The sequence below is a fragment of the Accipiter gentilis genome, chromosome 5, assembly GCF_929443795.1.
Source record: "Accipiter gentilis chromosome 5, bAccGen1.1, whole genome shotgun sequence".
NCBI classification, from domain to species: Eukaryota; Metazoa; Chordata; class Aves; order Accipitriformes; family Accipitridae; genus Astur; species Astur gentilis.
In genome coordinates this window covers 17568581-17595688 of record NC_064884.1, presented here as the reverse complement: position 1 = coordinate 17595688, position 27108 = coordinate 17568581, and the positions used below count along the sequence as shown (strand labels likewise).

Below are 27108 nucleotides of genomic sequence, written 5' to 3'. Positions count from 1 at the left end.
GTCTAGACTCAGTGGCAGGGGAGGTTTAGATTGGATATGAGGAAAATTTTCTTCACCAAAAGGGTTATCAAGCACTGGAACAGGCTACCCAGGGAACTGGTTCAGTCACCATCCCTGGAGGTATTTAAGACATGTAGATGTGGCGCTTAGGGATGCATTTTGGTGGTGGACTTGTCAGTTTTAGGTTAGCAGTTGTACCTGATGATCTTAAAGGTCTTTTGCAACCTGAATTATTCTATGATTCTGTATCCAGTGCTCTCCCTGTCTGTAATGCATTTGCAAGTAGCTTCTCACTTCTGCGCTGATTTCAACCAAGTGTGTGATTTCTAAGTTGCAACAAACTTTGCTCTGATTCTCTCCTGAAGGCTGCCTGTCTGCTTCTTCCTCTGCATGCCATCCTCTGGAGGGTATTTTAGCCTGAACATGCTTAACTGCACTGTAGGAAAAGAGCTGTTGCCTTGTTACAGCGAAGGGATCAATCTGTGGCAATAGTCTTTGTAGGACTGACGAAGCACTTTATGGAATTATTCCATTTCTTTGAAAATGCCTGCCATTATTTGAAGGGGCTATCCCTATCCTTTGTTTCATTTTATACTATAAATAAAAATTTTGTGATTTTCCATTCCGAGAGAGATATTGTAGGTATGGGCACTTATTGCAGGAGCAACAGTGCTCTTCTATATGTTTAAGTATTAAACTTCACAAAGAATTGCACAAATATTTAGCACTTCTCTGAGAATGTATTATCAAGGACTTTAGAAGAGATGTGATTTTTTTCCAATATTTGTTTTCTTTCAAAGGTACAAGAACTGACCAAAGAGTGGACAAACAAGTGGAATGAAACTCAAGATATTCTGAAAGTAAGGCAAATAAATTTATTTTTAATTTGGCATTTGACCTAGCTTTAGCATTTTTCCTTGAAAAAAAGAAGTTCCTGTTCTAAGTCACCTTCTTTGACTGTTTTTACTAACACAAAATTTTCTCAGTCTTGTTTTGGCTTATTCCAAATATTTAGTTTCTAAGAGCTTTTAAGAGTAAATATTCAGGCAGAGTGGTGTTTTTGAATAAGATTTTAAATAATATTAATAAAAATTAGCACAACTCCTTTCTTTTCTTCATCATAGTGAATTCATAGTGTGAACCAGCTTATCTCTAACAAATCTTTAAATTACTGAATGTTTTTATTAAGTTGCAAACGAAGAAAACCTGGGCCAGGGGCAAGCGGATCCCTCATCCCATTGTTATTTGTGTTGTATCAACAAGACTTGTGAATAATCACCTTTTATGTTATATTGGGTATCTCAGTGAATGTGGTGCATAGTGGATACAGATTTTTGCATTGGCCTTCAGATTCACATTTTGGTCAGAAATGGCTTGTATGAAAAACGACTTTGAATGGAATTTCTGCAGTTGAATGTCCTCCAGTAAGTCTGCATCAAACCAAACAGATGCATCTGACCTAAGTGTGCACTGGAGTCCCAAGCATAGGGATTTCTGCAGCTGATTCACATAAACTGGCCTGTGTTGCACTCTTTATGTAACTCCAGACTACTTCTGGAGCAGTTAAATCCACAGTGCTCTCTTGCTTTTTGTAGATTTAGTAGCGATCCAAGAGGGCACGTTAGTGATTTCCGTACTTTTTTTTGCATCATATGGATTGAGACTTTTGTGTTCTCTGCATGTATCTTTGCTTTCCTGCTGTCCAGTTGTACTGGTAAGATTTTATATTGATGTTTGGCTCATGATTAAGGTAATGGTCTGAGGTGATATTTTAATGGGCCACTTTATGAGTGCATACAAGCACATGTGTGCGCGTGCACACACACACACAGAGGAATAATTCCCACAGTTTCTTTTCCATAACGTAGGCTAACAATTTTTTGCCAAATGTTTTAACTATTTTGTTAAATAAAAAATTTTGAAAAGAAAGCTTAAGCTTTTGTGACTTGTGGTATATGCTGAAAATAAACTTGTTTGGAGTGCAATTCAAGCAAGCATTTAGAAGTAATTTTTTAATTCTCCTTATCACTGATCTGAAACTTGATTTTTGTAGTTGATTTGTTTTTCTGTGTATCACTTTTTGATTCCTTTCATTTTTTTTTTTTTAAGTTCATCACAGTGTCTTTTATCTGACTTCCAAATAAGTTGAATGGCTCCATGCTTAAAAATAAAAATAAAACACAAATAGTATAGAGAACAGAGCAGGGATTGTAACTGCACAGCAGACGGCATGACAGAATGGACTGTTTAATGTCTATCTAGATACTGAACTGGGAATTAGCATTCGTATATTCCTCAGAGATGTTTTGAGTCCAATTTTACATTATTTTTGTGTTAGTTTGTTATTTTGAAGCATCTATACCTACATAGAACTTTAATAATCCTCTCTTTACTCATGTCTGGATTGCAGAGTTCTTAATCACGTGGAGAATTTGTCAATTTTGGTCAATTGTGAAATTGAACATGATATTAAGGGCAGTTTTTAAAGCTTTATGTTGGAAATGCACTGATTTTTGCACAGAAATTACAGAATTGTAGGAGGTGTTAACTGAACAATTAATATAAACAAGGGAAAGCTGCATTTGTTAAATAGCTGAACATAAAGGACTTAAACACAGAAGATGTAATTCTACTTTTCTGGTACTGAGCTTTTGTTATTGTGCAGCTTCTGTACTTTGCATTTTTATATGCTGATATTTGAGTATATGAACATGGCTTATATTTCACTTTTGGGTTAAAGGCAGTTGATAAAACTTTCTTGGCCCTGAAAAACTGAAAATCTGCAAAAGATTTCTTGGTTGTCCTGTTTTGTTTTACACCGTTTTACTGAAGCTATCCATATTTTTATTCACTTCTTGTTTAATGATTCCTGAAATCATTGCCAGCATGTGAGTTGAAAAGGGCTTTTTGGAAGTATACCAGGGTGAGTCATGAAAGCAGATTTTAAACTATAGAAAGCAGTGTTTTTTCTTGTAATAGACTCCCTGTAAGTTCACTGGCTTTTTTGTTTTATTATTGATGTACCCCCTCTCGCACACACACAGTATACATTGTTAATTTGTAAAACTAGAATGTCTCCGCACCCCTTGAGAAATGAGGCTGTCTTTGTACGTCCACCTCAGTACAGTCACAACTGCAACTTTATCTATGCCATAATTCAGTAACTTTCAGGACTTTAAGGTACTTAGAACTTCACATCTGTATTTATGTTTGAAACCTGCTTCCTCTTGCTTCCCTCTGGGCTTGCAGTACTGAGATAGTTGCTGCCTTTAAGTTCCTGCCCTGCAGCAGGCTTGGAGAATTAAAAACCTTTTGCTTTTCAGTCCCCAACACCTTTTGCTCCAAACCTTTTAGGCAGTTGATTTTGGAAATTCATGTAAACAGCTACCTATTACCTATTCATACATGGCTTTCAGATGCAAGGGCACTTGCTAGTAGCTGAATGGGATTTCCTACTCTATTATATGTAGTTATGCTTTTTCATACTAAGTTCTAAATATCAGAGTTGGCATGGTTTTGAATTGTTCTCACAGGCTGATGGGAAAATCTCTTTATGTTTAAATCCAAAATAATTGAAAGGATTTTGTATAAGCCTTTTAAAATACAAGACGACAGATTAATAGGGCATGCTGGTGTCTTCTACTAGATTAACAGATACTGCTGGAAAAAGTTTCCTAGCTTTTACTGAATACAGTGCTTTTATTGGGCCTGACAAAGAAGTGATGCATACTATTTTGCAGGGAAGATAGTTCTCAAAACTGTTCACCCTTGCCAGTTATTTTGAACCTTGTTTTTAAGTTAGATGAGCAATGTCTAAATGCTACCTTGAAAATAATTCATAGAGAATGGAAAATACTATCCAGCTAGAAAATACTGAGGAAGAGAGAATACCGTGTGAAGGCAAGTTTTTGATATAAAGTATTTGGCAGCTTAAAATTCAGTTATTTCAGTTGGCACAGTGCCATATGTACAGCTGACATGTACATCCCAGTATTCTTCCTTATTTCTGCTTGTAGTTTTCATGCCTTTTGACATTTGTCTCTATGTAGTTCACCTGAAGGTAAGGTTTTCCGTCACAGTGTACATCTTCAGACTGAGTATGTTGAACTACCCTATCTATAAATGTCAATTCTGGATTTGGTGCAGAGTCTCTATGGCTGAATGCCATTATCAGCTGTGAACATCTTGTATAATCCTTCATATATGCTGTTGTCAGATTGGACATATCTTGGAATGGTGATAGTAGTATTGATAGCATGCTCTCTCTCATGCATTTGGAAGAAACCCTTTTGCAGGGCGACTGTCTGGGTTCCTCTGGAGTCTGAATTACTGTCAGCTCACACCTAAAGCCCAAATCTTTCCATTTTCCTTATGCAAAGATCAGGACACTGCAGACCTTGGGGTTTTAAATTTGTGCTGACTCCATATGAAGTATTCTTTATTGTGTAGCATGGCAGCTTCTTGGCGTTGTTAATCTGTCTGAAGTGACAAGCATTGTTTCCACTGGTGATGTTTGTTTTCATCCTTGACCTCCTCACTATAATACAGCATGACACTAACCTTATTAACCTAATATTACAATTTGTCCCCTGTTCCTCTTTTTAATCAAAGGGAGGATATTTTAATGCTTAATAAACTTAATATGTGGAATTATGCTTCAGCATTGGCCAAAAAACTGCATTGAAAACCAAGGCGATAGTGTTGAAGCCCACAGGCTTTGGGTTATTTCCTAAAATGTCACCAGCTGTCAAAAGAATTGCGCTTTACAGAACAGCACTGCTTTACATTGCTTCTCTATCTTCAGGTGTCTTGCAACCTCAGCATTTACTCAACTCTAGGATTTTGCTTTCATCTCGCTCTCATTGAATCTTTCTATGGATTTTTTTTTTCCCCCCTTCTGTTAATGTTCTTCTGTACACATTCCCAAAAAAGGAGAAGAGGTGGGAAGGAAAACTGTTTGCTCTTTTCCTTAGCTTAGTCCTTTTTGTGTTGTTCTGTTGAAGATCAATCCTGGAGTCTGTAATTTCTTTGGGTGCTTTCTAAGATGTTAGAGTAACCTCTCCAACTTTCGATTTTTCTCTTTCTTTGAGGCTTTAATTGGTACAAAACTTCTTTTGATGTGGCTGTTATATTTGTCTCTGTGTTGTCATTTTCCTAGAGATCTTTTTTCATTTACTGGCATCTTACTTTTGTCATCTTCTGTGCATGTTCCAACTTCTTTCTCTAACCTTTAGCAGCTTTTATATTAATCTTTTTAAAATGTGTACTCCTTTATATAATTCTCTGCTGTTTTTTCTTCCCAACTTGGTTTTAAATTTCTTTTCCCCTTTACTGTTTGTGTAGAAATTGGTTTGACTTTTAGCTTTTGCCTTTTTGATGTATGTCACTTGTACTTAGCATTGAGGTATTTAGATGCGCCTTTTTTTTCCCCAGTTTTAAGTAGATTTAGAGTTACCTTTTATTTTGTTATCCTGTTTGATCTAATCATGTCACTAGCTTTGTGTGGCAGAGCTCAACTGATGTCAAAGGATGCAGAGATATCTGTCTTCACAGAGTCTATTAAAGGATGGTGTCTTTTTTGTGTGTGTGTGTCTAATTCTCATGATCAATAGTTCAACTAAGTAACTGCTTCAACTGGGTTTGTCCTGTTGGATTTAGTGACACATGCTCACTTTCCTCAATAGTGCTAATTCCGTCCTGTTGGATTTAGTGACACATCCTCACTTTCCTCAATAATACTAATTCTGCTGCAGCACTTTACCGCATGTTGTGTAAATATGTTATTGAACACTTGTTTATTTGATCTTTTTCTTTTTTTGTGCCTTTTAGTTGAGTACTGGTTAGTAGTAAATTTTTATGCCTTAACAGTGGTTGTAACTATGTGGGGAAGACAACTGTATGTCTATCTTCAAGCATTAACATCTATAACTTTTTTTTATATCATGCCTATTTTGGGGGGAGATGAAATACTCTTAACTTGCCGTGATGAATAAATACAGACTAATACCAAACAGTTATTTTAGTAGACATCTAAACAGGGGAATTTTCTTTCTTTAGGAATCTTGGCTATACCCACTAAAGGCACTAGGAGACCAAACCTCAAAGTAATTAGGTGCTGATTAGGGTGGCAGAAACTAATATATTTTGATTTCAATCATTTCCTTTCCATGCTGGCTTGTATACCGTAGTGAAGAGCAGTTGCTCTGTCAAGAGCAGTTTGTTGTGTTCTATATAAATGCTGCATTATTCTACATTTATTTGCATTTCCAGGTAATTTTTAAACCACAGTTGCTGAATGGTATTTAAACACCATTATCTCAGTTCTGCCTGTAAGGCCTAGCATACATCACTATTTTCCTATTCTATGCCTTTTTGTTACTTCCTGTTAACCTTAACTGGCTTGTCTCCTTTTCCTCTTCTTACTTGTTTTGTGTTCTACCTCAGTACCCCTCCAATGAGCATTTTTCTTCACTCTTTCATGTCTTTGTTTTAATAACCTCAGTCCTCAGGTGAAAAGTGCTCTCAATTAACACCTGCTACTTTCACATAAAATTCTTGTGTCTACTAAATTCACTTTTTGATGGCTGTAGGGTAGAGAAATTGTGCAAGCTCTTGGGCTCCTGAAGAACAGACTGTAGAACTTTAAAAAAGTACTTATTGCAATACTACTAATGATGATAGTCCATTAACCATGCTTCTTGTCCAAAAACCAGTACCTCTGACGCTTCCCCATTCAATGCCTTTAGTAACCAACAGGATTTTGTGGGTTTTGTGCCTATTCCATACTAAGATTACTAGAACATTAGGAACCTAATGTTGTTGTCTTAGGTCACTGATGATAGCTGGGTTTTTTGTTGGTTTGTTTTTTGTTTTTTTAATTTAGAAATATATAAATGATATAAAATTATTTCCTGAACAAAAAATACATCTTGATATTTGTAATTATTTGTATTAACCTAATCATTTTACCATTGGGTAAATTGGGTATTGGAAAATTGCATATTAAGTAGTTTTTACAAAAGACACCAACATAGGCTTTGATCCTGCCCTTAAAAAGTACCTGTGACTCTTTAAGACTTCTGGATACATGCCTTTGGAACATAGGTCCTAAAAAGGTTGTATTTACAGGTCAAGTGAAAAAAAAGGGAGTTACAGGAATGGTGTGCAGTTATATGCAAAATGATGTATACATGATACTGTATTTAAACTGTTCATTTTCAGCTTTGACATATGTGTTTATTTGTATGTTTGGCAGGAAACACTTGTTTCTAAGATTTTTTTCACATTTCAGTAAGTGAATCATTTTTGTAAAATTGCTGCTAGTTAGACATGTTGGTGTTGCATTTTGGTTAGAATGTCTGTTGTTGGCTCTGAAGCATAACTGTACTTTTAATGGGTGACTTAAATCTGTACTTCCATTTGAACAAATTTTATTTCTTATTTTATAACTGCTATTTGTCACCTGTATTAGATAACACTCATTGCGTGCTTCCAGTTTTTGTTTCCTTTCTACAAGCTGTCTTCTGCTTGAATTTTTAAGAAACGTTTAAAAATCATTGCAAAATTAAAATAGGATTGCATATCTATGGAGCTGGCAGAAAGAATTTGTCAGATGTTACTGCTGAATTTGTTTTCCTTTAGAAAAGTTGATAGAATAAATAGAGTAGCAACTCTCTTCCTAGGGATGTTTGCTTTTTCAACAATTGTTTGCCCTCCAACAATTATGTAATATATGTACATTTATCAAACTGAATTGGTATAGAAAGGAAAAATGCACATTTGCATTAAATAGTCTCTTATTAACAAATTATTCTTAATAGGAGTCCCTTCACCTGGCTTGTGAAGGTTGTGCGGAAGACGTGTTACTAAGAACGTTTTAAAAGGGCTGATGTTAATTATTCTTGCTTACCTAGTCAGAAATCACACAATGAATGATAATAGATAGATTCTCTTTCTCTAGAAGCCTGTTTAAATGTGGTTTTGGTTTCTTGCACTAGATGTCAGTGCAGATACAAAAATCAGGTTCCTCTGTATGCTCAATACAGATTTAATTCAGATATTTTTAAGGCAAAATGATTTGCAGTATCTTGACTTTCATTGCTGTTCGGATCTACTAAAATAAATTTATGAGAATGCCAAAATGCTGGTTTAGGAGCAAGTCCTGAAAAACCTAAGTAACTGTTTTGACAGAAATGCTTCTGAACAACAATTCCCAGGTGGGATGCACTGTAAAGTGATTATGTACATCCAAAATTATTGCAATTATTTGTCAGTACATTTTTCAACTCTCTTTTTCATATGACTCTCTAGAATGTTTGACAAATTACTTTAGCCAGAGCCTTTAAAACTTATTTATTTTCTTGATTTTGTTGTAGCTCTGATATTTTAGGGATATAAAAGAACAGTTTCTGGGAGAGGTAGTATCTTTTATTTGACCAGGGTAATATAGTTCAGAAAGCAAACAGGCTTTTTGACCCACAGATCTTTCACTAGGCCACTTCTGCTATTTCCTTTCTGTTTTAATGGATCTTGCAGTTGAAAAGCCAGTGGCAATGATATGCAGCTTCTATTTATAACTGTTTCTTTTAATGTTTTTCTCTTCATTAATCACTTCTGTAGATTTATAATTGAATTTCAGTAAATTTAAATTTAATAAGTTTATTGGGCTTTTTCCATCTTTTTTTTTTTTTGAGGAAGTTGTCTGACAACAAGGGAGTGTTCACTGTTCTCAATCCTTGTACAGTATTTACCCAGAACTCCTGCCTCCTGAGCAATGACAAGTAATATCTAGTTTAGCTCTCATTTTATTAGGGTTTCTTTTCTGATACCTGACCTTGTGTATTTATTTATTTCCCAGGTGTAGCAGTTATGGGCAGTGGTTGTAGTCCATAAAATCATCTATTCTGGTTGGAAGATTTAAAGTTGGGACAAATTGTCATTACTAAATGTCACATAGCTTCCCTTCCCCAAAGCCTCTGCAAGTGGACTTTTTGTTCTTTGGGGGTTGCTTCAGTATCAAGGACATGAAAACAGAACATTATCTCATTATCTGCCCCCCCCCCCCTTTTTTTTTTTGTCATTAAGATAAAATTAATGTATTTTCATCCTAGGGTCTTTATGCTATTGGCCAGCCCACAGATTTCTGCTTTGGAATTTCATTTTGGACAGAGATTATACAAACATGATTTTTTTACCTTAAATAGCCATTATTTTTCATACTATATTATTGAACAGATGCCATTATTAAATGATGATTATTGCTTTACCTGATCATCCCCCTTGCTTCAGTCTGATAAGTATGCCTAGGTCAATGCAAACTGAGAAGACAGGCAATAAAAGCAAACAAACAGAAACTTTTTAAGGGGTTATATGGTTGTCCTGAGATATACATTGCTTTTTCTTTAGAAGAGCAGCTCTCATTGCTCTTCACTCACCAATGATTTTTTTTTTTTTTTTTTTTTTTTTTTTTTTTTTTTTTTTAGTGCTTTGTCCACTCTCAGCATTGGCTTGCTGTTGTCAGAGGAAGAAAAAAATACTAAATTGGGAACTGGTGCTACTGATCTACTGTAGCTCTTTTCCGAATAGAAACACTACTGAAAGGGTCTCAGCCACCTGGGGAATGCTGAGTGCAGCAGTCAAAAGTAGATTTCAAAAGAAATAGTTGTCTGATTTCAAGTCTGTCTGTCACCTGTGTTCATCTTATTAAGAAACCTCCTTTTTCTCTTGCAGCTTGTTTAGCTGCTTGCGATGCCTCTGCGGTGGACTGACCACTTTTAACTTTCAGTTTCCATTAGAAAGTTGTGATCAAGAGATGCCTAATGGTACTGATTGTTTTTTATTTCAGTTTTAAACTGTTTTTCCCACTTGAAACCACCTGGACCATCAGAGAAGCACGGTCAGGGGTGGCCATTTCTGAGCTCACCAACCATGGATTAAGGCAGGGGTGAATAGTTTGGTTGACCCAGGCTCTTCATTCCAGAAGAGGGCCTCTGGCTTCTCGGAATAACCATACTCTCAAGTATTTCTCTGCTGTCCTCCTTACAACTGGGGCCCTGCATTTGTAGATTATCCAGGCCATGCTTAGCTTTAATCCATCCCTAGGGCTTGTAGGCGGTTTTCAAATGAGAGGGAGTCAGAGTGAGTTGCTTTTGAAATCCTTTCTACAGCTCAGATGCCACTTGTTCAACAATTCCTCCTGGGCATTTGATCTGCTTTTCTATTAATTTTCTTGTGGCAGGAAGGGGAGCTAAATTCAAAGCAGTGGAATCTCCTGATTTAGCCTCTAGGATGAAGAAGAAGAAGAAATATACCCTGAAAGCTATTTATTCTAAAGGATCAGTAGAGAAGTAGTGAGGAAAAAAGACAGCATGTAAATTTCTCACTGGACTTTGTTATGGGAGGGTAAAGAAGCATTCTAACATCAACATTTTAGGTGGAAAACATAAATTTATCTTGAGTCCCTCACAAAGGAACTGTTTTTAATGGTAATCTGTATTGGATATGAAATACTAGAACCATTTTATTCTGCTGGTGTTTTTAACAGTATATTTAGGAGTTGATTACTGCATGATTCTGATAGCTTTGGGTACACAGTACTGTTGTACCCCTGATTTAATGTGTTAACTGGTAACTGAGCATAGCCTTGATTCATACAGAGCCATACTGTGGTAGAAGTGCTGCTGGAGTAGTGTGCTTGTTCTTTGTTCTTCCCAACTACAGAAGTGGTATTTTTAATGAAATTCACTAAGAGATGTCTTAAACACAGATGGCAGCACAAATCTGCTGCTGTTGCAATCGGGCTGTGTTCCTGAACAAAGGAAAGGGCAGGTCCAGTTTCTGACTGCTCTGTGTCTCTTCAGGTTCATTCACTCTATACCTCAGTAGCTGGGCTGTGAGGGACAAGAGCGTGCTGGCAACCAAGCCTATGCATCTTTGTCTGCAAAAAAATTTGCTTTTGTGTTGCTAGTCCTGAAGGCTGTTTTTTCTCCTTGGTAGTTGTTGCTTACTAGTATGCATGGTCCTACTCCTTTCTTCAGTTTCTTTCAATAGCAAAGGTTGCATGTAGGCCCCAAGGAACGGACTAATAGATTGAAAGTAATCTATTACTTTAGATTTATCTCTATGGAAGTGGAAATGAATTTCTAGATAAATAATAAACAAAACAGAACTCTGAGTGAGACACTTCTCAATACTCCCATCCCCCAAGAAACACACAAAAAATGATATAGCTTTTAAAATGAATAAATCTATTAGCTATGAGACTAGGGTTTTTTCCTATGAAATTCCATGACTCATTCATCATCCAGCTTTAGCAACAAATGAGGTAGGAGTCCTGTAGATAATAGTCTAGTTCACTGCATTCTCTTGATTCATTCCCAGAGTACAGTCTATGGAATGAATTATTCACATGTCCTGTAGAAAATATATGATCATGTAATTAAAGACTGTATTGTAATGCATATGGGAGAAGAGGATGAATTAAGATAGCATTTCTCTTTCTCTTCCAGCCAGGCCCTTTCCCCCTTTTAGATACCAGTGTGAAGAATACTGAAGGCAGAGTTGCTGTCTCTTAACTGGAAGGTATAGTACCTCCTGCTAGGAAGGATCACTAAGGGCAAGAAAAGTCTTGTTCTCTGCCCTGAATGTCAGTGTTGCAATACATAGACTTATATTTCCTTTGAGACTAATGTATGCTCAGTGTGGTCACACAGCGAGCTGTGAAGAGGTGAAGCCTGCTCCGCTGGAGACATAGCAAAATGCTCTGTGCTCCTCATTTTTTTGAAATAGAATAGTTTTCCCTTAAACCCAAGCTAGTGGGTGCAGAAACTAGCCTGCAGCAGATGCTCCAGCATGGAAAATGGCAACATGGATGGTTTAAGTTTTATTAAGCCACTGGAAAATAGGATTTTACAGACTAGTGTCCAGGAAGCTTGAGCAGCCAAACAGGCATCTCTACTTACAATTAGCCAAATCCTGCCGTTCTATTCAGGGAATTTTTCTCAGATGTCAGTAGTAGTTCTGTCTGTACAAGGTCTGAAGTGTCAAGAAGCAGGCATTTCAACTTGTTAAGTTTGTCCTTGTAACTCCAGGAATGAAGGCCAAATTTCCTGAAAAACTACTTGGAATCTGCCAAGGCTTCTGATGGAAATACTCGCAGCATGTTAAGTATAGTGGTGCTTTGGGGCGCCACTACAATAATAGGGTTTCTGTGTATTAATAGACAACTGCATGTCGGGAGTGAGCACATGGCTATCAGTTCTGAGGGGGAAAGAGAAACAATGGAAAACGGAAAAGGTAAGCTGACCTTATGAGACTAAGAACTGCTCCTGTAATTCACTTATTCTTTAAAGGAATAGCAGCATTAATTTTCCATCATTCTAGCTTCGGTATCTTAGCAGTTGCTCATTTAAGCAGTTCTGTGTCTGCCTTTTTAATTGACATTCATTTCAGAGAGCTATTGATGCCTGTGTGGGCTGCTGCTGGAGCACCTGCACTTTCACAGTAAGCCATTCACAACAAAACTACAGTTTTCTGATCTTGGTTGTTGCAGACTCTTTAATGGCTTTTCTTGATTGATGAGGGTGGTGTGGTCTAATGCTCTAGGAGACAGGGAAAAATCTGATTAGGAAGTTTCTTCTCAATTGTGGTTTTCTTTCTGGCTTTGGATAGTGGAAGTTTCTTACTCTCAGAAGACTAAAGTGTCTTGTACTAAACATTTTGTTTTAATTGTGCTGAAACTGACCCTGGCAGCCAGCAGGATGGCTTTATTTCTTTGTCTCATTGACTAGAAGGAGAAGACATAGTAGGAATTTGTGCCTTATCTAACGTACGTATGCATGAGGGAATCGATATCCCCTTTCATAATTGATGATTATATAAATAATTACTCTATTGCTTATAAAGGAAGAACATATTTTTAATTTTCAAAAACATTTTATTGGAGTCCTAGGATAGTACAAAACGTAGCTTTGGTATGTTCGCAGATTGTACAGTGTACACCTCCTCACTGATGGTGTGTTCCATATTTCCTCCTCTCTTCCCCTTGCCTCCCAAATAGCAGCTACTAATTTTGTGGCTGGTGGTTCAAAATTTATTTTGTTATTCCAGAAACCATACCTTTGTCAAGCTGAACATAGTAAAACATAGGACAGAAAGAAATTTGATGTTGTATATGCAGCTTTATAGAATACAAAAAAAGCTTGTTTAACAGACACCCTCTAAGAAGAGGAGCAGCTTCACTGATACAATAGGGAACAAAACAGCTTTTCCCAGTTAATGTGTAGGCTGTTGCTTTAATGGGAATCACAAATATTTCAAAGTTGTTTTCTTGTAACAGATTTTTTTTTTAACCCACGAATTGTCTTGTCAATCACAATTAGACACAATCGAATTTCTTTCAGCTGCTGCTCAGTGTTTTGTCTTGGCTGATCTCTTTGTGTTAAGTATTTTGTAAGGGAGCCAGCCTGCAGAGCAAGAACTGTGTCCATGTAACCAGTTCCCATCCAAAACATGACAAGCTAAATATGCAGCTCTGCTTCTCCCTTCATCTTTTAAGGAATTATTACTACTAAGCCCAAACCAAATTTCACAATCTTTTGAAATCTTTTTTCTCGTCTCCTACCTCTTTTTCTTGTCATCTGTACAGTAAATACTTTCTCGTGCTTTGCAGTGGAAGTTCCTTGTTCATCTTTTAGTTCTTTGTGTAACAGTACGCTTTGAGAAATCTTTTTACATTCTAAACCACTGTATCAATAACTTTCCTAATGCTGGCATTTCTAATGTTTGCTGGCATACATTTCCAATATTTCCTAATAGTGGCAGGATGACTATGTGTATGCTGGTTGTGTGGAAAACTGTTGATGAAATGTCTGCCTGTCTTCCAGGAGGCAATGCAGCATTCAGAAGTAAGGATCTGTTCTATCTCTTCAGTGTGTAGTCTGGATAGTTTAACCCATGCAAAAAGCTCTGTGAAGATATCTGTGTTGTTTCTAAATAATTTTTCTGACACTGGTGTAGGTTTTTCCAGTTGATCCATAGCAAGATGGCTTTATTATGCAGAATATTTTTTTCTGGTACATTTATATATTTTCCCCTCTGAGTATGAGGGTGTTATTGAGACATACAGTATAGAGAATACTAAGCCCTAACAATCAAATGTAACTTAATATCCTTCTCTTTCCACTCCAGTCTTCCCAGAAGGAAATAAAAAATCTTGTCAGTAGTGATTGACTCATCCAACAGAGTCTTGTTAAAGAGAGAGCAGGTTCATTTTTATTTGCTGGAGGGTAATGTCCTAGTGTTTCACATTATCCCTATTTTAGGTACTGAAAATCCGGTTAGTGCTTGAAAGTGTTTTAGGTGCCTAATTCCCATTTGTTTTCAGCTGGATTTGGCCGTAAGAATACCTTAAAAACACAGGCTTTAGACAGAATGCTATTGGGTAGTTAATTTTTTCTTTTCTGCAGCACAACATCCTTCTGTATGAAAGAAGTCTCATTATTTTGCAGGAACTTTTTCGGCAAAAGCTTTGCAATTTTGGGCAGCTTCTGACATAGTAGTAGTTCATCCATGAATATCAGCGTTTCTACATCTGGACTTTTTACCCTTAGGTAAATCCAAAAGACGTAATTAAGACCAATTAATCCACAATGGGCCAGTTAAGGACTTAATCATCTTCAAAATGTCAACTCTGTAGAGGTTTTTGTTAAATATTTACATTTAATTTCTTTAAAAGTCTGATTTGCAGCATCTAGACAAACTGTTGCTGAAGGATTTGTTCTGAATGTGTTTCATTAAATTCTTGGATTTTCGGTATGGCACACTTCTGTTAAAAAGTATTTTCCTTAATGAGCACTTCTCCAAATCTTTGATTGTCAAAGGTTGGAATTTTATTATTGTTTTCAACTGTTTTTCATTTCCACTCGTGTGCTCATTTTGTGGCTGTGTTCACACAGCATAAGGAAACAACTCTGGAGATGGGTTACATTTCAAAACATAAAGAACGGTGTTTCAACTTCTTATATTTTGTAGCAGTCCAAAGGTGCTTAGACCTTAATTACATGAAGAAGCAGTCTGATGCCATAAGGAGTGAATTGGTTTATTACGTGCCCTTAGAAGCTTTTTACCATCCTCCTTTTCCATTCCTGATCTCAGGCTACAGTATCAGACTTCTCATTTTGGTTGGATAGTGGCATGGTCAGCACAAGGGTTTGAAAAGGTGGTGGTAGGCCAGGAAGGGTCCTGACATGACTCAAGAAAATACCTTATTTGGATCTTTGGAAAAAGCAATGCCTAGCCTCTGCTGTTTTTTCAGTTGAATATGGGGATGTTTGTTTTGAAGAATAATTTCTGATCAAGGAAAACAATTCAAAATCCTGTACCCTAGTCATCACGGGAAGCTTGATTGCTCTAAGGAACAAGATAAGCTATCCAGAAGCTTTTAAAAAAAAATCAGGATACCTAATTGTGGATTATGTTTTGCATGAAGGAATGACGTGTCCTTAGTTGTTTGGGTTTGGTGGTTTTTTTTCCAGTGGGATCTACCTGTCATTAGTGCTTCTGCAGCTTCTGTGGTGACAGCTTTTTAATGGGAACCCTGAGAAAACTGGAGTTCGGAATATTGATACGGCAATTGCTCTGCAATATTCATTTATTTACTGACTACATGCTGCAGGGACACTCTGAATTTTGGGGAAGACAATAAATCTTATACTCTGGCAGAGTAACTATCACATAACCAAGAATTATCTGTATTAAAGAGGAGGAGCATATCGTTTCAGTTTTCTGGTGTTCATTTGAGTTGTTAATTGGACCTTATAGGAAAGCACAGATCCATTTACTTTGTGGTTACAGATACCAACTTAATGTTTGCAAAGAAAGCTTTTTTCATTCAGAAATGCAACTGATAATGTGGTATGTATAAAGTCACACTTTTGGGCAGCTGAAATGTAGATGTTTAAAATGCCCAGCTGAATTACAGTAATCTCCCTGCCATTTACCTCTATTTACACAGTCTTTAATTATGTGATCACTTTGTGGTCTCTCATTATATCTTTCTCTGGTTTCAGTCAATGGAGAGATGGCTTCAAAATCCAACACGAAGTTCTGAGATATGGAGGGAGAGAGGCTGTGGTCTGATGGACCTTGCTTGGTTTCAGAGTTAGCATCATATGTGGGGACTATAGCAGAAAGGTAAAAGAGGATTTTAAGGTTAAAGATTCCTTTAACCCAAGGAAATTGTATCTTACTGTATCCCTAACCCAGGACAATCTGAGAAGGTTTCTTCCTGAGGAATTTTCTTTTGGTCATTTTCCTTTAAAGTTGCCAGTCTCTTAAGACCTAATGATTAGCTGAATATAAGGCACTCATTAAGACACTTAATTGAAATATGCCTGGGAGAGAATTTTGTTATGTTTAAATCTCTGTAGTTTTGTCAAGTATAAGCTGTTTTAAACAGGAAATCTGAGGGTTTTCTCTATTTTTTTAAAAAACGTATTTAAATGTTTAATGTGGTAGATTGCTTTTGGTAAAGCAATATCTAAGTTTGTCCTGAACACAACAAATAGTATTCTGAGGTCATAAGCTTTTGTTTACCGGTGATCTTTTTGGTCTTAATCCACCTGTCAACTGGTTTTCATTAAGAAAGGACATTGTACATGTTAAATTCAAGCTGACTTCAATGTCACATAGTCCTGGTTGGCAACACTTTTAAAAGATATTTTGAACAGGCTCCTGACAGTTCATGTTAATGAAACATTTAAATGAATATTTCAAACACCTAGTCTGCTTTTTATTGAAATAGTTAAAATTAGACCCATTATGACGTCTTATTTAACTACTGAAAATACGAACTCTTAGTGTCTTGGCTGCCTCAAAGGCTTAGGATTGAAAGAGTGGATTTGCCCTCCCTCTGTTGTGGTTGGTGATATTCACTTGCCAGTCATTCTAAGTCATTGAAAAGTGCTACATTGTACTCCGTATCAGTGCATTAATCTTTTATTTTGAGTTCATTTACTAGCAGGATGAATTACCTCCACTGGATCTATAATTTTGAGGTGCAGTAGTACCTGTCCAGAGTTACTGAGAATTCAGGTGAGAGGCAAGGCTGCCATGATATGCAGCATTTGTGCACTAACGTTTTGAAATCTCAGCAGGGTTATAAAAATAACGTAAAGCTTTGCCACTGAAGAAGAAAAACGTGCCTCATTTTTTACAGTATGTAAATATAACAAACGTCATACCTCCTTTGGTAAACGTGACTTCTTTATTATTTTGTAGTAGCTGGCAAAAACTAGTCCACTGGAGAGTTTTCTGAGAATGCAGAAAAGATGACAGCTATATAAGTTAGGGTTCAGATCAGTTAGCAAAGTGCAAAGGTCAGTGACTGCTTCTTGAGGTTTGCGTAGATTGCTTTGCATTTTCTCCCTAAAGATACAGCAGGTTTGTATCTTTAAAGGAAGTGTTATTTTGTGTTAGTAGTTGGCAAAACTGTGCTAGTTTACTCTCATTGGCTAAATGGGCCCTAAATTTTAAAAATACTCAAATCTGGCAAAACTGCACTCTGCCAAGAATGCCATGATATACTGTAGTCTATATTACATACAGTGCAAGAGATTACTCCCTTCTGATTTTTTTCCATTCAATTTTAGCTGAACTTATAAAAAATGTAATGGGAACTTTACCCTTATGTCAATATTTGGAATGTCTGTCTTGGCTATGAAATTTTATTTAAGTATTCTTTTTTTTTATTGGAGATGATATTTCTTTTGGCCTTGGTGTTAGGGATTGATGCCAGATTATAGATTTCTCAGTATAGGTTGTTTTTATTTAATTTTTAAAGGACAATTCCCTTTGATACAAATCATACCTGTTTCTTGTGACTATATTTTTGGAATTATACGCTTGTCATCTTGCCTTCTCTCCTTTTTTTTGTGTGTTTATCCTCTTTGTTTGACCTACTTTTTTTTTTGTTGTAATGGACACTTTGATCTAGTTTGGCATCTATACATATGATTCATTACTGTTTCTAATTAAAATTGAGGTCCTTCTATTACGATTACAGTTCAAGCATTTGGTGTCCCCTTATGCTGTTCTTTAAATCACTTAAATTACTATATTGGACTAATGCAAATGACAATGACTTGTTCGTTTTTTATTTAATTGTTAAAATTGTGAAATAAACTGTAATTTCAGTAAATGTAATTAAAAGGCATGGGCATTTCCTGTGTCTCTTTTCCTGGCTTTCAATCTTTTTACTGTAAATGCTGCAGTTTAGAAAATTCAAGTCAATTGACAATATACTGTGTATATATATACAGTTTTTATTTGTACTTATATTTACACATGTATGTCTTGTATACTGTTAATGATAGAATTTGAGTTTGTGTTTAGATACGGTTTATTTCACTGGAATCTGAATTAAGGGAAGATGTGTATAGTTGTTTAGTTTCCCCAACTGAGTTTACTAGCTTTACAAAAGAAGAATATCAACAATCCCAGTCTCTTCCTGATGTACAACCAGTTGCTAATGCCTTTTGTGCCAGCTTAAAGCACCAATTATTTTATACTTTGGGTACACAAAACCTGATAGTTTTTAAAGGGCACTTCAGTCTGTCTTTTTGTAGCATCCTCAAATGTTTGCCTCGAGATCAAAAGGAATATATTTTTTGCGGTTTCTGACCTTTTAATAGTCCTTTAATTTGCATTAAAAACTTCACGTAAGTGACAACTTGTATTTGCTGTCACTGACCTAGTAAAACCTAGCACATTATTTCTGGGGAAAAAGTAAGGTGGTTACACCTTTGTCAATTACCAGAAAAGTCGTTATAAACTCCATTCTCAAAATGAAATGAAAGAAAAATAGTCTGCTAAAATACTACCTAGTGGAACTAAACATTTAAAGCTAAATGCAAATGTTAAATTCAGAACTGCTACTCTGACCTATGTTCATTATACTGAAGTAAATTATGGAGGGACTCAAAACCTTGACAAATAGTGCCTCCTGAATGGCTTGTATTTCTTAGACTAGTGAGGAGACTTTAATTTTAAGGAATGCTTTTCTTGTGAAGACTTATTTAAACTAGTATATTTATTTCAGCCATATGTCTTTCAAAAATTGGAACAATCATAACTACCTTCTTCCCTGTAAATCTGTTGTTTTTTAAATAGTCATTTCCTATCTAATTAGTATTTATAATGTTGTTTAAAGTCTGTGATTTGTTTCTAGAGCTAGCTGGTCCTGGTTTCTCTGCTCAGTGTGTGCTGGATGTGGTTCTGTCCATCAGTGATCCCTGCTAGAAACAGCTGTAGGACTGGTTCTCATCTCTGGATGCTGGTAAAGCATTTGACCCTGGACCACATAGGAAGCTATTTCTTTATTTAGGAATTGTGGAGATTAGAATTTAAAGAAAATAAAAATGGTTGTACAGAGTATGTGATGGAAGCGGTTGTACTGGGAGGGAAGTTGGTAGTAGTGGTTTTTTTGGGAGGTGGCGTTAGAGCTCATTTTTGGGCTTGATCATGTTTAATGATTTTTTTTAGGTGTGTTAACTGGTGAAGTTTGCTGATATTAAAGCTGGGGAGATGTAATTTGTCTAGCAGAGCATCTCACAGAGGATGGGATGACTCTAAGGATTAGAATAATAAAAGGGTGATTGATGGTAAATAGTTTGCAGTGCAAAATCATTGGGACTAATAAGAACTTAGTACACCATGGAAGGGGAGACTTTACTGTCATGAAATAGTACGCCTGCATGAAAGACAAATGAATCTTGGAAGGATCAGGTAGATGTTTTGTGCAGTGAGTGGAAAATAGGGGTGCTGTTGTATATGGTGCTGGCAAAATTGCATATACACTGGCAATGTGGCATATAAGTCATCAAGGTCAAGGAAGATGACCTTGAGAGGGGGTGTGTTAAATGCCTGGGTATGGTGAGCCTGCTCATATGAAAGGGGATGCTTGGAGTTTGGCCTGGTATAACCACAATAAGGAGATTGGATATGACTGCTGTCAGTGACTGTATCAATTAATACATGTTAGAGAAGGAAAATAATTATTTCAGCTGAATGTCAATAGTGATGCTAAATACACAAGTATGAACTGACTATTAGTAAGTTCAGACCATACATTTGAAAAAAAAATTACATTATGTAAGATGAGAGCCTGAGTGTAATCTATAAAATGATTTATTATGGTGTTTGGGAAGTACACTTTGTAACATAGGAAGTCACTTTCAGCTCTTCCCCTTCAGGCAGGAGAAACATTGCTGGTGTTTTAAGCAGAGGTAAAATTCCTGAAATTTTGTTTAAATTACAGAACTAATCAAGTAAGCTTTCTTGTGTTTTGCAGGGTTTACTGGCAACTTTACTAAAATTTTAGTATGCTTGCCTCTTAATATTGAGTGCAACTTCATTGGCTGTGTCTTCTTTATAAATATAATAATTATCATGTAATGCATTTGAAAATTCATAGTTGTTGTCCATCTGTTTATGTAGCACTTTTCTTTCAGAAGAATTATATCTAGAATTATTCAGATAATTTCTGTAAATAGAAACAAACAGAAGTCTGTCTGCAGTGTATTCCTCTTAAATCCTGCTATTTTTAATCCATTAAAAATCTCTCCAAACATTAGGACTGTACCACCCAAATAATGGGAATAAACTTTGAGTGGAAAATAACAGTTAGGAAGTTTATATTCAGAAGGGAAAAGAAATAACGTGGAGATGGAACTGGGCCATGGTCTACAGCTGTTTTATACAAGGGTGGTGACTTGTTGCGTAGTTGAGTTTACAAGACTGGCTTTTGTCAGAGCTCTTATATAGACTTTTGACTTAGTAACAGGTTGCTGTTTTGCAAGCATTTGCTCTAACATCAAAGAACATGCAATAGAAATGCTTCGTGGATTTCGCATCAGACTTGAGGCTTTAACAATTACACGAGTCATGCAGAATTGTGTGCAAGTTGAAGTCCAAGACCAAAGTTAAAGAGGCGTTTTCATGAAAGACAGTTAGTGTTTATTAATGCCATATGGAATTTAATATATTTGCAAACAACATTTTTAAAGCTTACATTAGAAAGGAACTGCATGCTGGAGGATCGTCTGTTTTAGATAAGTAAGCAAAATAATTCCCCAGTTGGAAAAGGCGGCGGGGGGGAAAACATGATGAAACCCAGTATTTTTTCATTTGCACTGAAAGCTTTCATATTTCACAAGAGTATTTGATTAACGTAGATGAATGCATGAATGTACCACTGTATGCAGGTTAATACAGGAATAATAAAAGCATTACATATTCCAATGACATATTTGGAAAATTTCATAACTCTAAAGATAAATTAGACTTCTGTAGAATGCACAGATGATGCATACAATAATAAGATAATATTTTGTTGATCTGAGTTCCTGATTATTGGATAATTTAGTTAGGCTGTCAAAGCAATTCATTGTAACAAAAAAGCAGTAAATATGAATAAGAAATATTTTCTTATGTTGATTTTTATGCGTAGTATCTAAAGAACTCATTGCTGTAAGAATTTTTTACTTTAAAAAATAAGTAGCAGTTAATAGGGACTGAGAATTTTTATTGGTAACACAAATTTGTAAGGTATATTTGCTGATAATATACCTTAAGACACTAGGAAATCTGGTTTTAAATTGAACTTCAAACATTCTTGTCCTTTGTGCCCTCGTTAAAGAAAAACTACACTGGTTCAGATTAAATACCCCTGTAGGTGAAGTAGGGTTTATTCAACAGTACTTGATTTTGGACCATAAAACAGGGCAAGCAGATAGCAATCCTTCCCCAGAAAACTTCCCATGCTTTCAGGTGATGGATACCCTATGCCTTTGTCCACAAGTACTTCCTTTCCTTTTCTCACCATTTCTCAAGTTCATTTCTTGCATCTGTGTAAATTATTGATGTCTGCAGTGTCCTTCAGTTTAACAAGGGGTTGCTTTTTGGTTTTGAACTCCTGCTGAATAATTCTCTTTTCTACTCCCTCGTATAAGAGACAGCAGGTGAGCACTGCTTGTTTGGGAATTCCCCCGCTCAGGTTTTGTACACATTCATCATGGTCCTGCCCTGCAGTTATGCCTCATTTTCTCTTTTTTGAAAGGGTTAACTCTGGAAATGCAATCAGTGTAGACCTCTTAGAGCACACATGCATGAACTGGGTTTGCCTGGTATAGGTATATCTTTTTTGTTGTAATTCAGTAGTACAACCCTCAGCTTTGGATTTGTCCAAAACTTGTGCAATGGAACTGTAATATTAATTCATCTAATGTTTCACCATTCTGGGATGAAGTATATATAAATTTCTGACTTAAGTGAATGATGTCCTGGGTTTTTCACTCACCTTGATTATGGAGTGACCAGCTGAGGCTGCTTCATCCATATTTCTTATTCTTGCTGTTTGCCATGTATCTGCTGGGTTTGGAAGTGAACATTTTTAGGTGCCTTTGAATTCTGAGCGGTATGGAATATTTTTTTCTGTAGGTATGAAACAATTGTTTATAGTGATTTAAAGGGAACACAAAGTGGACTGAATACATAACTGGAGGAAAAACAATTAAGAATTAAGCACTTCCCTTGTGTACAGTTTACATCTATGTATTTTATAGAGGGCTTAATGTTAGTGCTGGGCCACTGAGTATCTTCAGACATTTTTGTGAACTCAGGATATAATAGAATATTTTCAATGAAATGAAATGCACCCAAAGTACCTGTTAGCGTAAGAATCTGCTCCAGTATAGTCTGGTTAAATATTAATGCAAAGACTTTGCCATTGCACATTTTCACCCATAATTTCATTAATTTGATATTACGCATTTTTGCATAATTTAAATATAGACATCTGGACAATTTACTTAGCCAGCGTAATGTTATGTTTTACTGAAAGTGTCTGCACAGTGTATTCTCAGGACTGTGTGCCAGCAGCTAACTGTTCAATATTTAAATAAAAGAATTGAGTTTTTGCATTGAAAGTATAACAGAAATTAAACTCCTCCAAGAGGTTCTGTTCATTAAAACAGCAGTGTGCTGCTTATGTGTACTCTTTAATATGTGCTGGGCCAGTAGCAGCATATGTTTTCACTCTACTGGTAGATTGGTCAAGGAATGTTAGAAATGTCTTTTGGGCTTGTTTTCTTTTTTTAATTTAATTCAATATCTTGTTGGCTAAAAAGTAAACTTGTGTGATTCCAATTTCGTGTGTGTTTGTATGTATATAAATACATTTAAAGAAATCCTATATATCATAAAGGTGTTCTTTATCATGGGCAGTTACATGTGGTGAAAATTAACTCTTAGGCTCAAATAAGTTCTTTACATGAACATTTGGTTTTTAAACTGCTGGAACGTATCTTAGCTGCAAGCTTGGAGATGCGTCTGTATCGGTTAATATAGCAAACTTAATCATAGAATCATAGAATAGTTTGGGTTGGAAGAGACCTTTAAAGGTCATCTCGTCCAACCCCCTTGCAACGAGCACGGACATCTTCAATGAGATCAGGTTGCTCAGAGCCCTGTCCAACCTGACCTGGAATGTTTCCAGGGACGGGGCATCTACCACTTCTCTGGGCAACCTGTGCCAGTGTTTCACCACCCTCATTGTAAAAAATTTCTTCCTTACATCTAGTCAAAACCTACCCTCTTTTAGTTTAAAACCATTACCCCTTGCCCTGTCACAACAGGCCGGGCTAAAAAGTTTGTCCTCAGTTTTCTTATGAGCCCCCTTTAGGTATTGAAAGGCTGCAATAAGGTCTCCCTGGAGCCTTCCCTTCTCCAGGCTGAGTAGCTCTAACTCTTTTAGGCTTTCTTCATAGGAGAGGTGTTCCATCCCCCTGACCGTTTTTGTGGCCCTCCTCTGCAGCTGCTCCAACAGGTCCATGTCTTTCCTGTACCGAGGGCTCCAGAGCTGGATTCAGTACTCCAGGTAGAGTCTCACCAGAGTGGAGGAGAGGGGCAGAATCGCCTCCCTCGACTTGCTGGCCTCGCTTCTTTTGATGCGGCCCAGAATGCGAATGGTCTTCCGGGCTGCGAGCGCACATTGTCGGCTCACATCCAGCTTTTCACCCAGCAGTACCCCCAAGTCCTTCTCAGCCGGGCTGCTCTCGATCTCTTCATCCCCCAAGCCTGTACTAATCCCGGGGATTGCCCCGAGCCAGAGGCAGGACCCTGCACTTGGCCTTGTTGAACCTCATGAGGTTCACATGGGCCCACTTCTCGAGCTTGTCCAGGTCCCTCTGGATGGCGTCCCAACACTCATGCACGTCAACTGCAGCACACAGCTTGGTGTCATCTGCAGACTTGCTGAGGTTGCACTCGATCCCGCTGTCCATGTCACTGATGAAGATATTGAACAGTACTGGTCCCAATACAGACCTCTGAGGGACACCACTTGTCTCCAATCTCCATCTGGATATTGAGCTGTTGACTACTACCGTCTGGGTGCGACCATCCAACTGATTTCTCTTCCACCAAACAGTCCACCCATCAAATCCATATCTCTCCAATTTAGAGAGAAGAATGTTGTGGGGGGACTGTGTCAAAAGCCTTACAGAAGCCCAGGTAGACTACATCTGCAGCTCTTCCCTTGTCCACTGATGTAGTCACTTCATCAAAGCCCACTAGGTTGGTCAGGCAAGACTTGCCCTTGATGAAGCCATGCTGGCTGTCTTGAATCACCTTCCTGGCCTCCATGTGCCTTAATATAACTTCTAGGAGGATCTGTTCCATGATCTTGACAGGCACAGAGGTGGGGCTGACAGGTTGGTAGTTCCCAGGCTCCTCCTTTCTACCCTTTTTAAAAATGGGTGCAATGTTTGCCTTTTTCCAGTCACCAGGGACTTCACCTGACTGCCATGGCTTTTCAAATGTCATGGAGAGTAGCTTGGCAACTATATCAGTCAGTTCCCTTGGGACTCTGGGATGCATCTTCTCAGGTCCCATGGACTTATGTTCAGGTTCCCCAGTCCCTGTCATGTGGTTCATCTACTTGAGAGGTGTGGGAGGAGAGGTTGCCAGTGAAGACTGAGGAAAAAAAGGTTTTGAGTACCTCAGCCACCTTCTCATCTGTTGTTACCAGTTTGTCAGTCATGTTCATTGGGTGGTACACTTTCTTTTGACCTTCCTTTTCTGGCTAACATACCTATAGAAGCCCTCCTTATTTTTTGCATACCTTGCCAAGTTCAGCTCTAGCCATGCCTTGGCCTTCCTGACCCCATTCCTACAAAACTGGGCAGCATCCCTATCCTCTTCCTAGGATACCTGTCCCTGCTTGCACTGCCTGTGCACTTCCTTCTTGCGTTTTAGTTTGACCAGCAGGTCTAGACTCATCCATGCTGGTCTCTTGCCTACCTTTCCTGATTTCTTACACCTGCATCTGCCAGCTCTGTTCTGCTCCCTTGTCCCTGAGGTCAGTTTCCCAGGGGGGTCCTATTGACTAACTCCTCGAACAGCTGGAATTTTGCTTTCCTGAAATTCAGGGTCCTGACTTTATTCTTTGCCTGACCCATATCCCTCAGGACTGTGAACTCCACCAGTGTGTGATCACTGCAGCCCAGGCTGCCTCTAATCTTGATGTCACTGATTAGTTTACTTGTGTTGGTGACCATCAGGTCCAGTATCACATCCCCTCTGCTAGGGCTATCTTTTACCTGGCTTAAGAATTTACCTTTGATGCACTCTAGGAGTCTCCTGGATTACCTACAGCTCATTGTGCTACTTTTCCAGCAGATGTTGGGGTGGTTGAAGTCTGCCAGGAGGACAAGAACTAGCGGACGCAATGCCTCCTGTAGCTGGAGTAAGAAGGCTGCTACGTCAGTGCACAAGGGATAAGATTTCACAGTAGTTGTACCTCTCACAGAAGTGTTAATGAATTTACTATATCAGGATGTTTCTGACTGCTAAGTCAGAGCTGAATTCAGAGAGACCGTCTTTTAAATATACAATATAATCCCCTTGTTTTAACTTTGACTCAAGAAAGTGTTTTCTTATGTACTGACTCAGAATTATTTTCTGCGTTTCTACTCTTCACATGAGCCCATTTGATCTAGCAGCTCCTAAAGAAGAAAACCTTTTTTTTTTTTTTTCCTCCCCTTTTTCTCTCCTCACACAGTAGCCATTTATATTAACTCGAGTGCTCCTTTGTGGATAATACTTGGCTTTCTTTATATTCCACAGTTTATGAACACATCTTAAGTATGGAGCGAGTACGTGTACACTTTTCTCTTCAAGGATAATTCAAGCTAAGATGTGTGCAGTACATTCAGATGTCTTAAACTGTACCTTGAGGTTTTTGCACATTTTCTGAATTAGTAATTTTCTAATAGGGACAGTGACCTTTCCTGCTCTTGTCATTTGACTTAGGGATTTACTGCTGCTTAAAATTGTGTTGCACAAATGAAAATGAATAAAATTGGGGCTCAAACTTAATAATTTCTCTGCCTTGTAATAGCTTACATACCTTCAATTTATTTCAAAAGAGGTCTGTCCTCCTTTAGAAACATTCTTCCTATGCCATTAGAAACATTCTTCCTATGCCATCAAGGATGAAAGAAAAGTAATTTGGCTACTTCTTTCTGGCCTTTTTCTCTTCTTTATTTCACTGTGGGAGAAAGTAGTAAAGATCTATCTTTCATGAGGTTTCTGTGATTTTGGTTTGGGCCAAAAAAGGCACAGTTTGGCATTTGGAGTCATTCTTCTGAAAGCTTTTGAATCTGGAATTAAATTTTAAGCCAAATGATTAAAGTTTAGCAGTTACTCCAGATACCTGATTAAGATTCAGGATTTTTAGTAAATTGTATCTGAAGGTAAGAGCTAATTTACAGCAAGTATTGAAGAAAGAAAAATCATAGTTAATCACAGCTTTTGTCCACTGCATTTATTATAATGGTTCCATCAGCAGGATACATTCTGCATGTGAATGGTAGTCATTTACAAAATAAGGGTTTAGAAACTCAATTAATTTGTGTTCTTTAACTTTAGATCTGAAAGAATAAGCAATATGTCAATTTTAAATAACAATTATTCCTGCTTTATTTCTGAATATAGTAAAAAAATGTGTTAAGTATTAAAGATTGGAAAATGAAGAAACATTTTTTTCTTTAT

General features: G+C 37.2%; 1 protein-coding gene across 7 annotated transcripts in view; it reads left to right on the top strand.

The window, feature by feature from the left end:
- Nucleotides 1–27108, top strand: part of KIF16B (kinesin family member 16B) — a 145731-nt gene that overhangs the window by 37026 nt on the left and 81597 nt on the right. For all 7 annotated transcript variants that reach the window (XR_007506046.1, XM_049800520.1, XM_049800519.1 and 4 more), the window contains one exon: nt 801–860. Coding sequence is in view for 6 of the 7 variants with exons in the window: in XM_049800520.1 (XP_049656477.1) it covers nt 801–860 (60 nt within the window). In the remaining variant the exon portion in view is untranslated. The remainder of the gene's footprint in view (nt 1–800; nt 861–27108) is intronic.